The 13894-nt window shown below is 37.1% G+C and overlaps 1 protein-coding gene across 8 annotated transcripts in view; it reads left to right on the top strand.

The window, feature by feature from the left end:
* Window positions 1-13894, top strand: part of ZEB2 (zinc finger E-box binding homeobox 2) — a 131212-nt gene that overhangs the window by 97623 nt on the left and 19695 nt on the right. For 6 of the 8 annotated variants that reach the window (XM_007057479.4, XM_043524739.1, XM_037913064.2 and 3 more), the window contains 3 exons: window positions 2099-2170; window positions 11165-11353; window positions 12052-12266. In XM_007057479.4, coding sequence (XP_007057541.1) covers window positions 2099-2170; window positions 11165-11353; window positions 12052-12266 — 476 coding nt within the window. The remainder of the gene's footprint in view (window positions 1-2098; window positions 2171-11164; window positions 11354-12051; window positions 12267-13894) is intronic. The other 2 variants (XM_043524740.1, XM_037913065.1) reach the window with 1 other exon arrangement.

Below are 13894 nucleotides of genomic sequence, written 5' to 3'. Positions count from 1 at the left end.
CAAACAAAAAAACTGCTAACTGTTTTCCCCTCAGTGACTGGGTAGCTGTGCCCTCAGATGGAAAACGTATGATACTTGTGACTCCTTACTACCAGAAATCACATGAGATCATCAAGGAAGAAAATCACAGCAGCTATATTTATATCTAGTGCTGAACTTCTCAGAAATACCATACCTTAATTAAAATTTCTGGTAGGCAATAGTAAAAATATCACATGTAAGATTGTTTTAGCTGATCAATTATCACAATTGACAACATTTTATTAGTGCATATTGAACTCCTAAATGTTCTGGATGCAAGATGTCCCTGTGAAAATGTTCCCCAGAGAAGGCAGAAGGCCAGATCTGGGAAAAGAATCAAGCCTGGCTTGCCTGTTGTACAGTTTAAACAAATATTTTTCATCTGGTCTGAATATTGTATGCTTTTGTACAAATTTAGCATCTGTTTGTACCTGCATATTTTAACGTAAGGGCTTTCATTATATTTTTTAATCTTCAAAGCCATAAACATATATATTTATACTTCAGCATTGTACACTGATTGTAAAGCTCTGAATTAAGTCATTTTGTTTTAGTTTTGTTTAGAATGATACAATTAGAACCTGTTATTCTACTGTAGAATATATATCATAGAATGTGATATCTGAAAAATACTACAAGATTGCAAATTTAAGAATGAATCAAGAATGTGTTCTGTTTAAACTATTCCCCCTGACTTCAGTCAAATCACTGTCATTAAATTAATGCTGAGCCACTTTCTGTCATGAGGAATGAGGAATAACAATTTTTATGTTTCATGTATCGATAAGAATTTGAATAGTGTTTTGACCTCCTTGATACTCTGTCATTTGATTTGCTAACCAACCTCCCTCTCCCCAATTCATCACAGACTCATGATCATTTGTGGAAAACCCTTTTTTTGTTGAACCATTTGTGGATGCTATTCTTGATTTCATTTCTTACAAATCCAGCTAAATATAAAACTTATCAGGCCCTCTATTTAAATCTCAAATCCTAAGTACTGTTGTGTTTGCACATAAAATGAAAGAAATAGATTTATATATTTGTGCATGTGTGCAAAGAGGAAAAGGAAGGCAAACTGGCCAAAAATGGAAAGGAATGAGAGAGAGAGAGTTGTGTGTATTTGATTTTGCCTGTGAAAATCATTTTGAGGGCTAGATTTTCAAATGTGGGCACCTAAATTGTGTCCACCGAGTTTGTGTGAGTACCTGTTGCATCTGCACTAACAAATCATCAGTAAGAAATTAAGGTGATAGGCACCTTAGAAATATCTACATTAGATGAATAAATAGATCAAAAAGATATTCTATCCATTAGTAGGCTGAAGCTAGCTCCTCCTTATAAACCCTATTTTAAAATACCTTCCACGCCAGCAACTTCACCAAAACTAAATTGGTCCATAATAAATAGATGGATAGACAGATAATTCTGTACAATAAGTACTAATTTCCATGTGAAATAATCCAGTTTTGGAGCACGAATCTATACTTTGCAAATGCAAAGGGAGCACAGACAAATTAAGCAGACATAATGGATCTGTTCACAGTTTAAAATTTAGAAATTTTTGCACCCTCTAATTTTAATACACTCCTCACTCCAAGTCTATATAGTTAAAATGAGGATGATAAATCAAATAGCAGGTGTATGATAATATTCTTAATAGATAGATCTGCTGTTCAGAACCCTTTCTTCTGTATTTACCATCACTTCATGTAACATTTCTGTTCTTCCCAGGTAAATATAATTAACTTGCAGTTGACTGATTATTAAAAATAAGAAGCTTTTTTCCACCTCACTGCTTATTGGATTTGATATCAGAAAAAGGCCTTCATTTGGCCCAAATAAATACCTCTGGTTTTCACCACTTGCTGTAATGTTTAAAGTAAATAAGTTCTTGTCCAGCTAGCATGATTGAATTCATTCAATAGCAAGAACAAAGCCATTGTATAGAGACTTAGAACAGGCCTTTTCTCTGTTTCTTTTAAAGGAATCTTCCTTGTTACTGCAGTGTGCTTGCTAGCTTTGTGAGCTGTTCAATAATTTGCAAATGCTAAAAATGTATGTGCTTATTTTACAGAAGAAATGAAGGAGGAATATGACACTATGGGGCCTGAAGCCACAATTCAGACCACTGGAAACAATGGTACAGGTAAGGGAAATGGTCCATTTGAACATCATGTTTGTTCTGTGTCATTTAGAATTAGCTGTGCATGACGGGAAGAAGAAGAAATAAACAATTTATTTACTTGTCTAGCTGAACAATTGAGAAATGTTTGAATAATCATCCTGTTTTCAATTCCCACTCCCTATCCCCCAAATTTGATTACAATGGTACAATCTGGGTATTCAGTGAAAACTCAATCTCTCTTTTCCCCATCATGCCTCAACCCCACACATTTTAACTGCATTCTTGTAAGCTAATAGATTTTAGCATTGTGAGGAGACGTTTTCACAGCCAGGCTGAATGAACGAGTTTAAAGTACCTGGGCCAATATACAGTAGTCTTTTAATGAGAGAGAGATTGTACAAAGGACTTGATAATAAGGATGACAACCCCATATTCACAGGGAATAGAGAGTAAGATACTTCAGAGAATCCAGATATCTTTTCAGAAAGACACACTCAACCCCCCATATATGCACAGATATACAGTTTAAATGCATATTTATGAGATTATTTTGTTTCTAGCTAATCTTTTTTTTCTACTTTCCACATCTCTTTCTTTCCCTTCTTAAAATCCATACATTTCTATGGAAAAAGAAAGGGAACATAGATATTTAACAGTCATCATTTTTGAGCCATCTCTTTTTTTCTATAGCTGTGAAAGGCCGTAAAAAGTTTCTGTTACTATTTTTCTATCCAAATGAATTCTGGAGTTTGACCATGTTCTTCCTAAAGGGCATAAGATCCTTTGCCATCCTTGACATAGCTGATTTTCATGCATTATACTACATTCACCTTGCTTTCTGCTAGATTTACACTTAAATATGTAAATATTTTCCAGCACAGGTAAGTTGTTATGCATCCCATTATAATGTTTGATTCATAGGTACTGCCTTCTTGAAATGTTATTATAAAAGATGGTACCCAAATGTTATAAGGATTTTATTACTCACACATCCTTAATGCTGGTACACACCCACATAAAACCTACAATGTCCTTACTAAATAACAGAAGAAATGTACTTCCTAATTCTTGTGGGAGAAAATAATAGAAAAATAGAAACATGTCAATGATTTTTTTCATACATTAGATTTATGCATGAAAAAGTAATGAGTGGATTAGAACGGAGTCACAGTTTATCATGATATATATCCTTAATAATATTTCTATACCTAACTGAAAATAACAAATATTGAAAAAACAAATGATTTTAAAATATATGTTCATACGGTGATGACTCATACATGGTATTCGGAGTAATTGGACATGGAAAGGTTCAGATGTTTGATTCAGAAAAAAGTCTGGATTCTTATCTGACTTACCATTACCAGAATCTTTCAGGTCCCCTCTCAGGCTTTGTGACTATCTTTGCACACATTTTTCTGACCATAACAAGCCCTGACTCCTTCCTACTTGTTGTGTTGTCTCCTTGGAGGGGGGAAAACTTGTGGCCTATTGCCACATACCACTCCTTTCCAGTTTCTGATCGTCTCTTCTTCCTGCTTTGTACTCTGGCCTTGGGTCTCCTCTTTAGGAGAAAGGTATTACAAGATCTGTCAACTGACAGCCCCATAGATCATACTCTACTCTTAATCCAGAAAAGAGGCGACCCACTCTTCCTGGAAACCAGTCAGAAATCATCTTCTGGGCATAGACATGAGGCCTACAGCCCTCTCTCACTTAATTTGGTTTAAATCAGTGTTATTCTGTTGACTTCAGCTGAGGATCTGACCCAGGAAGTGTAATCATTCCTTGACAATCATGGGGAGCTTCCTTTGGCCCTGTCTAAAATAGGAAATTGTGCCTTGTTGAAGATTTGTTTTCAAACAAAAGCCAGACACCCTCTAAAGGGTCTCATTGCTTTGCCATTTAAAATGTAATAGTTACTCTGGAGTAGTGGACTGTGGGACTGAGAAATCACAGACCATGTGAAATGCCCACAACTTCTTCATGATTAGAGGTTCTCACATAAGTGGAGCAAGGAAGAATATTGCACGTAATGGCTGGCCTATGTTGGGACTCAACCTTTTTTTCCAAATCCTAAGAAAATTTGTGGGTTGGGTGGTGGGAAGAACCCTTATTTTAGTCATTCTTTAAAATAAACCTCAATAATAACAGGAACACCTTCCTTTCTATACACCCATGTAACAGCTATCAGTGGCCCTGTCTACACTAGAAGACAAGCTGCATTTTAAAGGCATCCTAGAGGATAACTTCCCCCTAAACTGATCTTGAAAATACACCTAGCCAGACTATGTAGACCAGGTCAGACCATTCTCAAAGCCTGCCTCCCAAAGAATCTTGGCCTTGTCTACATTTTCTGGAACAGAGTTGAATGTCTACTTTTGAATGAGGGTGGCCAGAGGGAGCTGTGTTTGAAAACAAATTTTCAGCTTGGCACAATTTCCTAATGTAAATAGGGCCAAAGAGAGCTTCCCATGACTGTCAAGGAGTGAATACGCTTCTTGTGTCAGATATTCAGCTGAAGTCAACAGAACCAATTTAAACCAATTAAGCATCTGGCTCACTAATGTTTTACTATCTGAGGGTCTTATTCAGAAGGCATAGTCACTCAACCTGACTCATTCACAATTACTATTGACTTCCACAGGTGACTTGCTTGAGTAACAAATAAGTAACAATGGCAGAATAAGGTCCTGGAAGTGTTATATTTTATTCAAACAATTTATCAGTTAAACACTACAGTAATTATATCCAGTTACATTTCTTTTTATTAGTAGAGAAGAACATCGTTGCACCAGTAGTTTGGGCAGAAAATATATGCATAATGTCACCCAAACTGAGACTGTGACAAAGCCAAGTGATGTCAGGGTGTTTAGTAAATTGAGCCATCCAATAAGCAGAACATTTTTGTTAATCTTTTTCACTTTGAGTGAAAGATGCCACTTGACGGTCCAGAACAACAAAGTCCTCTGTACGTAGCACAAATACTTCAGAATCAGCAATGATGCAAACTTTTCCAAATTGCCCACTTCAGGTGCTTCAGCTGTAACTTGAAGGGACTGGCTAATGGGAAGAGAGGGTAGGTGAGTCGCTGTGATATCTGAGACCTTGTCCTTTCTGCTGAGATCATTGATAAGAGTACTAGCTAGTGCCATTTGTGAGGATTGTTCTTGTGATGTGGACATCTTTCCACTGGGAACTATACTGTCTTCTCTACACCACCAAAACCTCTGATGGTAAGGATTAGTGGTCACTTCCAACTGAGCTTGATTTGAGCCTGTGATTTAGAAGTGAAAGATCATATAACCCATTGTTAATCCCCAGAGCCATCCAATCTCTATCTGAATGTTCTTATGTACTTTTCAATATGAAATAATATACCTTACATCTGGCTATTGTGAAAAATAAAAAAAAATGTAGTGAAAGTCACTTTCAATCACATGACTTTCAGTGGGGCTTTTGCTCTTGCTTCACTGTACACTTTTGAAAACCCTATCTCTAAATAACAAATATTAACTTTTTGAGAGGATGTTAGGAGGAATTCTTTGACATGTTCCTTGTAGTAAGGACTTATGTGGTCTGGCTTTGGTACTGTCTGTTGACTCAATTTCCCACAGTGTATTGCCTCAGTTTCCCCTCCCTGGTCAACCACCAGTTTTGAGTGTGGATAGGTCCCTGAGATGACTTAGCTCTCCACCTAAGCAGATGAACTAAGTCTGGGTTCAGGTGAGGCTGAGCGCCAGTCCCTGTAAAGCACCAACTCACCCTGTGACACACCCTCAATAAAGACCACATCACAATGACCTTCATTTGCCCAAGGACGTCCAGATGGGCCTTTTTTTGGAGAACATTATGAATACTTCTGGATTGCCTTGAGAGGTCACTGCTAAGTAATACAAAATGCTTCTTGTTCCTGAAGGCTGGGCATGTTACTCCTGTAAGGTTCCCCAACTCTAGATGACCTGAAGACTTCATAGCCAAGTCACTCACATGGTAGAACTAACTAAAGAGTTGTTATTTGGCCAGGCAACAAATGTGATTGGTTTTAGGAAAAAATTCACTGTAGTATGTTATTAACATAGAAAGGAAATAACAGAAAGATCTTTATTATGCAATTGTCCTCCTACTGTAAGAGTTGCTACTTTTATATATGGCTACCATGAAACTTTTTTTTACCCTCTATATTTTTATACTAAGCAATATAAAGTTTATACAAGAAAAAGAAAAAGCTTCCGCTAGAGTTAAAGGTATATTTCATAGTTCAGCTCTGCTAAATCAATTTGCAAACTGTTTCTAAAGGTCTCTAAAAGGGCTACTTAACAAAATGATGTACTGTATAAGCTGTTTTCAAATAGTTGATTGTTAGAATCATTTGGTTTACTTCATTGGTCCGATTACTTTCATTACAGTTGGGATTCTTTTTTAGGAGATAGATGAGCAGATTCCCTGTTAAAGAACAAACAAAATTTCCCTTTTTATATTAATAACATCTGGCTAATAAGCTTTGGCTGTCGATGTTTTTCATATGATTTAAAGAAGGAGAAAAAAAACCTTCAGGGGAGAGGAAAACAGAAGTAAAACTTGGCAGGTTAGAAGGATAGGCCGTTTTCAGACCGTAATCTATGTGTACCAATGAGGGCCTGTCACTTCCTGCCTAATGAAGGCTGTGGTTTTATTAGTTTTGTTTGCGATTAGGAGCAGCTATCTCCACCTCACAGAAAGAGTTCCCACAAGAAATAACTGGTCTCCCAAGCTCCTTGAGTGTCCTCTTTCTCTCTCTTTTTAAAGATACTAAACTCCTCCAATGATAGTTTTTCTTAATGTATTTTATTTTAGCATGAGGCTCTGATACATCAGCCTTTGGAACTGAAAATATTTCTATTCTCCATGCCCTAATAATTAAAATATTACTTATTGGTGAGGTCACCTACTGTACTAAATGCTTGACTTACAGATAGGAGTGTGGGTTCTGTGTGTAATTTTAATCCACAAGGAATCTATGAGTGCAGCTTTTTACATGGAAAACAACTAAGGGCTTAGGGGGAAGGACACCTAATGATAATCAGGTGATTTGCTTAGTAATACCAGGTGATTTTTTAGTAATTTCTGAATTCTCAACAGTAATGCATCTTGTAAGAGACTGGTGAGCACATGGTCAACCTTTGCTATTCATGTTAATCTTTAATATTACAGTGCCAGTAGTATTGTTTAAGTTAAGGATCTGTTAGCTTTTCTGCTAAATCCCCTTGTTTTTAGGGGTTTAAAAATTAGACATAAACATTTGCTTTAGCTCCTGGATTCCATGCATGTGCACAGAAGCTAAAAAATCCACAGATATAAGAATCCCAGAGTCTGTAATATTACAATAGGCTAGTATAACCTGCTGGATCAGAATCAGCTTTTAAACATGTTCCTGGGCCAACCTAGACACCCCAAGCTCAGGATTAGAGGTTTTACTAGTAGCTCAGCCCCACCATGGGTGTTGGGGATAAAGGACCTGAGTTCAAATCCTACATTTGACCCCACCAGGATCTCAGATTTGCTGGAGAGGCAGACAACAAGCCTCCCACTCACCTGATCCTTCAGGCTCTCTCACATCGGCTCCTTTCCTTGCCCCTCCCAACTCTGGGGGTAAAGGGAGGAAGGTTCATTCTCCTCCCTTCCTAAAAGCCACCACACCATCTCCTCTTCCTGTTCAAATACCCTTTCTCCTAGTGAATGTACTCGACATAAGGGGGTGAGATGGAGATGGAAAAGGGCTAAGCCAAAAGAGGAGGGAGAATGGGCAGTGCTAATGCATCCATTATTACATAGATCACCAGCCATTTCCCCAAGAAAGGGGTCCACAACCTCAATTCTGCCGTAGGGGCTCTGGAAAGATCTTGTTGCCATCCCAATGCCTGGAAGGGGAGACAAATTCCTTCACTCTTGGTACCTTAGTAATCACCTCAGTGCACAACCCTAATTAATTTTTTTTTAAGATGGTCTATAAAATAGCAACAGCAGAAACAAAAGCAATGTTCAAACATTTTGAAGGTTAAAACCCACAGACTCAGGGTGCTCAGGATAAGGAAATAGTATCCTTAATTCATACTTTTGTGCCTAGTTGCTGAAAAGGTATCAGAGAATATTAACACTATACAGGCATAAATTACCACAGGAGCTGCAAATTCTAGACACAATGTGAGGAGTAAAAGGTGGGGTTTGAGGTTTAACTTTGAACATTTCAGCTCTGCTGTGGAAAAAATATACCCAGAACACAGCCTGACATTTCAATGTGTAAATATAATTATGTACAAGCAACCACCATTTTGTTATATTCGCCCCACAACATAAAAGACAAATTGTTACATTTGCATTACACGCATACATTCCCACCGTAATTTGCACTCAGAACTCCAGTCTTTCCTCCATATAATCATATCCTACTTAACAAACAAGTGCTTCTTTGCAAATAAGCAGAGGCACTTTGTATGTAACACATGAACTATGTCAGGTGGACACTGTTATTGAACAGAAGCCATAATGATTGTTCAGATACATACAAAGAATCAGGAGCAACTCAACAATTTGCTGTTCCATATCCTCTTTCCTTCCATATAAAATGTCAAAAACTCATGGAAGTGTGGACAGCAGTTTATAATGATGCTGGCCCTTCATTTGAACTGACAGAAATTTGCTTGTTTAAGGCCTATAGAGAAATTTTAGAGGACTTCTCACTGATGCCGTTAGAGGGGTTTAGCGATAAGAATCCCATTTAAATCAACAAGGTTTGTATGGCTAAAACTCCATCCAGTGCTTAGGAAGCTTCTTTTTTTAAATAAAAAACTTATTTATCTCAACATGGTAAAAGAGGATTTGATTTGATCAGTTCAATGTGTGGTGCTTGCATAGTGAATATGCAATGATGGGCCAAACCAGCTCCTCAAATTCAAACTCCTTCAGCATTTTAGAATGGCAGTTGAATAACAATCTCACTCATTCATCAGCCACGTTGTCCATCTTCAGTATGGCTGAAGTATATTGGAGAATGTCTGGGGAAGCTTGCACTGCAGCTGTACATCCTGCATACCTGTTCCAAGGATAAACAGAGGATTTTTATCTCTTGCTCAGCACCTTTCATGGGCCCAGTCTTATTTTATCCCAGCTGATTTCATCCATTGCTAATCTTGACCCACATTTAGGGACGCCACTGTGTTTTTAACTCATTCTCAGCAGGCTGTACATTGAGGAAAGACGCTGTATAGTCAGGGGAACTGGAAATTCTAATTGGCTAGAGCCATGAGATTGTTGCCAGAATTACCTCCATCTGTAAATTATATCAAGGCACTTCCTGGGGTATATGGGCAGCAAACGAAACTATGCTGAACTATCATCTTGCATTTTGACAAAAAAAAAATTCTTATAAAAACCGATTTTGTTTGTTTGTTTTTAGGTAAATTTGATAAACATATTTTATCATTTCTCTCCATTATCCATTTCTTATAACTAAAATATGGTAAAATTCTACTTTGGGGAAAACAGAAATGTTCAACTGTTTTACCAAGGGCAAAATTTTCCACATTCAGAGAACACACCACTCTTGCCTGCAACTTCCATTTTTGTAGAAAAGTGAAAAATTGAGGCAAAGCTGCTAATGGTTCAAAAACACAATGGACTTGGTTTGTTTCTCACTCATACTGGTTTTGTACTGTTGTAATTCTTCTTGGGCCTGATTCTTTTCACCCACTAGTTTTACACTGATGCAACTCCACTGCCTTCACTGGAGTCATTCCTGATTTACGCTGGTGTGAAGGAGAGTAGAATCATGCCTGTTTTACTTTTGACTGGTTCATGAAAAATCAAATATATGACAATTTTTGCTTTCTTATTTGTCCTACAGAAAAATACATTAAAAATATAATTGATCATAAACTATTCATTTAATTTATGGTCAGTTAAAAGTAACTATCTGAAATTCACTGCCACCGTTCATTGTCTTTATTTTAAAAATTAGAGAAAGAAAATGGTCTATTTCCCAGTTCTCCTCTGGTTGCATTAATATTTGTCTGTAATGTCCCAGACTTTACAATATTCAGATGCTGGGAGAAGAAATGCATATTGTTAGCAACAGAATATTTTGTGGTTGAGAACATATTATATTTCATGGACGTTGCACGGACAATAAAAAAATAGGTTTACATTTTCAGAAAAAAAGCAAAACTCCAGCACTGACTGTAAAAGTGGTTTTAGGCTCTGTATCCCACTTATGGGCTGGAAACATGTGGTTCTATTTGTAAAATTGTACAGAGCAACACATTTTTTAAACAATGTATTTTCCCATTGTAAATTACCCAGAGATGAATTTTCCAGGAAGAAAAATAAGGTTGATGTTATGAATTTTAAAGAAAGTAACATTTTGTTCTTGTATAAAAAAAAATAAAAATAAAAATAAATGGCACAAGACAAGGCAGTTTTGAAGGGGTGATTGACTGTGTGCTTCACTACTCACAAATTACAGACCTACACCTGTGAGGTGCTGAGCACCTTATGCAAACAGCTGAGCATCCGCAATTTAGTAGGAGTCAGTGGGAACTGAGCAGGAAGAGCAGATAGAGTAGAGGTCCCTAAGGTCTCAGTTCTGCAAGTTACTCTGAGCAGGTGGACTCCTGTACCTACACAGAGAGCCACTGAATTCACAGGAGTTCCCTGAGGTCCAAAGGTCCATCCATGCAAAATAACTTGCAGTATCAAGGCCCAGTAGACTTCTGCTTCCCTGATTCATGAATGGTCTCATTTATGTAATTTGGCCCAATCCTACTTCCATCAAAGTCAATGGCAAAGCTCCCATTGACTTCGTTAGAAGCTGGAGCAGGCCGAGTGAGACTAAAGTCTGCAGCATCATCAGGCTCAAACCACAGACTTGTAGCTCCAGCGCAAGTGTCAGCATTTCTTGCAAACAACCATATAAACTTACCCAATCTTACAGGGAAAATGCACTCAAAACCACTTCTTTTTCCCTTCCCCCAATTTTAGTTAAGAATGCAAATTGCACGTCGGACTTTGAGGAATATTTTGCCAAAAGGAAACTGGAGGAAGGAGATGGGCATGCAGTCAGCATAGCAGAGTACCTACAGCGCAGTGACACAGCAATTATTTACCCAGAAGCCCCTGAAGAACTGTCTCGCCTTGGCACTCCAGAGGCCAATGGGCAAGAAGAAAATGGTGAGGCTGTAATTCATTTTTAGCCACTATCCTGACTTCTTGCAGCTGTTGCAATTATAAATGCACTACATGCCTGGGTGTTTACCTTAAAAATTGAAGAGCAGCTGCAGAGGCATGGAATTTCATGAGCAAATATTGGAACTGTAATTTTAGTGTATTGTGATTTTTTTAGTCAGCAAATTATTTTGTAGATGAAATAAAGAGCAAGAACAATTAAAGCTTAATTTAAAAAGGAAAAATGCTCTCTCTATGGTTTTAAGTTTCTGAACTATTGAATTTTTACATGAGAAATTTAGGATTATTGACCCATAACTCTCTTACTTCTTGATGAATAATTGAAAAAGTGTCCATGAGAATGATTTGGCTGGTGTCATATTAATATAACAGGTTAAAATGGAATGCAAATCATCAATTGATTGAGAAAAAATATTTCTTTGTTTTTCAGCTATTTAAGTCTTCCAAAAAGCGAGAGTAAGGACTTTAATTAATTTTCTAGCACAGTATGAAATGATTCATACAAGTTTGTTGTGGGTGTGGAAGGGGACTGGTGTGCTCTGAAGCCAGTTTGAAATGATGGCACTCTAGTGTAGCAGATTGCAGTGATTCCTGTCATACCATCCCGGGCAATAAGCCCATTAGCTGCCATTGATTTACTGACCTTTTGGCCTGCTTCTCTCTCTCTTGTCTCTCGGCTACAGACCTGCCACCTGGAACTCCAGATGCTTTTGCCCAACTGCTGACCTGCCCCTACTGCGATCGGGGCTACAAGCGTTTGACATCACTGAAGGAGCACATCAAGTACCGCCACGAGAAGAATGAGGAGAACTTTTCTTGCCCTTTGTGTAGCTACACGTTTGCCTACCGCACCCAGCTCGAGCGGCATATGGTGACGCACAAGCCAGGGACAGATCAGGTGGGGGGTTGGTTTTAAGTGATTTCTTTCTATAATAACCCCTTAGAGAAACGATATTGCTTTGATTGGCAATCATTATTAATTTTTCATGGCATTTTGAAGATGCAGATCTTTTAATGGTAATAGCTTTAATTGAGGTCTAAATGATTTTTTGATGGTCTCTTCTAATATGATTTAATAGTCTTATGTTCACGATCGAATGAGTGTGTTAATTTCTAATTTAGAAATTTTATTTGCACTTTAACTTGACTTTAGTTTCGTTTTTATGTTCCTCAAAAAGTGAACGAAACTGTGGTATTTTAATTATACAGTATTAAACATCTCAGCAATTTTAATTCCATTTTTCACCTAGTTTTACTTTGCAATTTTTGCGAGTAGGATCTGAAAGCCATAGTAAAAGATCTACTAATATTTTTTTTCATTATTTTTGAATAACCTTTTCAAGCACATAAAATTATGCATATTTTGCATTCTAGTTTTTAAAATAAAATTACACATTTTTAGAGTAAATCTTTCCATAAAATGTATAGATTATGTTTTTTGAGTATACTAATAACATATACACACATTAGGATTGAAGTATCACTATAATTTATATATCCTACCAGTATATCTGTTATAAATCAAAATGATTTTTCCTTGATGTGATGAAAGTAATCTTACAACATTACTGCTTTGCATTATTTAGTTCATTTCACAATTACATTTAAGCCAATGCTGTGTGTCTTGAACAGGTGACTGAAGCAAACTGATTACTCAAAAGGGCTGTATTCCAAAGCTTTTTACAAACTATACGAAAACTATTTCTTCTGTTCCCTAGAGAATTACCTCTGATAACGGGTGTTATGGAGTGTTGTAATAGAAACTCAACTGGTGTGTCTTAAACTTAAATAAATGAGTGTGTGCATGTGTCAAATTATATAGGCCTTATACCATATTAATTTTTCTGAAACAACTAAAAATCATAATCAGCTATATATCTTTTGATAGATTTTTCTCAGCATAAGGTAAATTCAGTTAGGCAAACATACATCTTCTAATCATGCAATTTTGCAATTAGCATTTTTAAGAGAACAGTATCTCTTCCTTGATCTTAAATCAATATAAATGATTCTGGTGCAGTTTCTCAGATCGCTTCCTTTTCAGGGTTTTCTGGTAGGCAAATACATTCTCATATGCAATTTTTTTAATCTAACACAATCTGAGGATTTTCCCCCCTTTTGCTTTATATTATTAAAAACACTGGGTTAAAAATTCCTAGATATTTATCCAACATAACTGTCTGAAATTTCACATGCAAGAGTCTGATTGTGTTGGCGCATTATGAATGGTAGCTTTGGTGTTGAAAAGTCCCCTCATTTGCTCATGGCATTTACAATTAGTAAATTAAAATGATTGTATCATATTAACAGTGGCACAACTAAAGTTTATAGTAGTCCTCTGAGGGCTATGGGGGGAGACAAAACAGCTGTTGCTGTTTGTTTATGCAACTCAGCAACATATGAGCGCTGGTCCCTCAATGGCGCTCGGCGGGCTGGGCTCTGCTTGATCTTTGAAGGTTGCTGCTGTTTGAACAAACCTCCCTGTGTCCCATGTAACACCATCTGTCTCACTAGGAATGTGGGAAG

The sequence above is a fragment of the Chelonia mydas genome, chromosome 11 (genome assembly GCF_015237465.2).
Source record: "Chelonia mydas isolate rCheMyd1 chromosome 11, rCheMyd1.pri.v2, whole genome shotgun sequence".
Lineage (NCBI taxonomy): Eukaryota > Metazoa > Chordata > Testudines > Cheloniidae > Chelonia > Chelonia mydas.
This window is presented reverse-complemented; position numbering and strand designations above follow the sequence as displayed.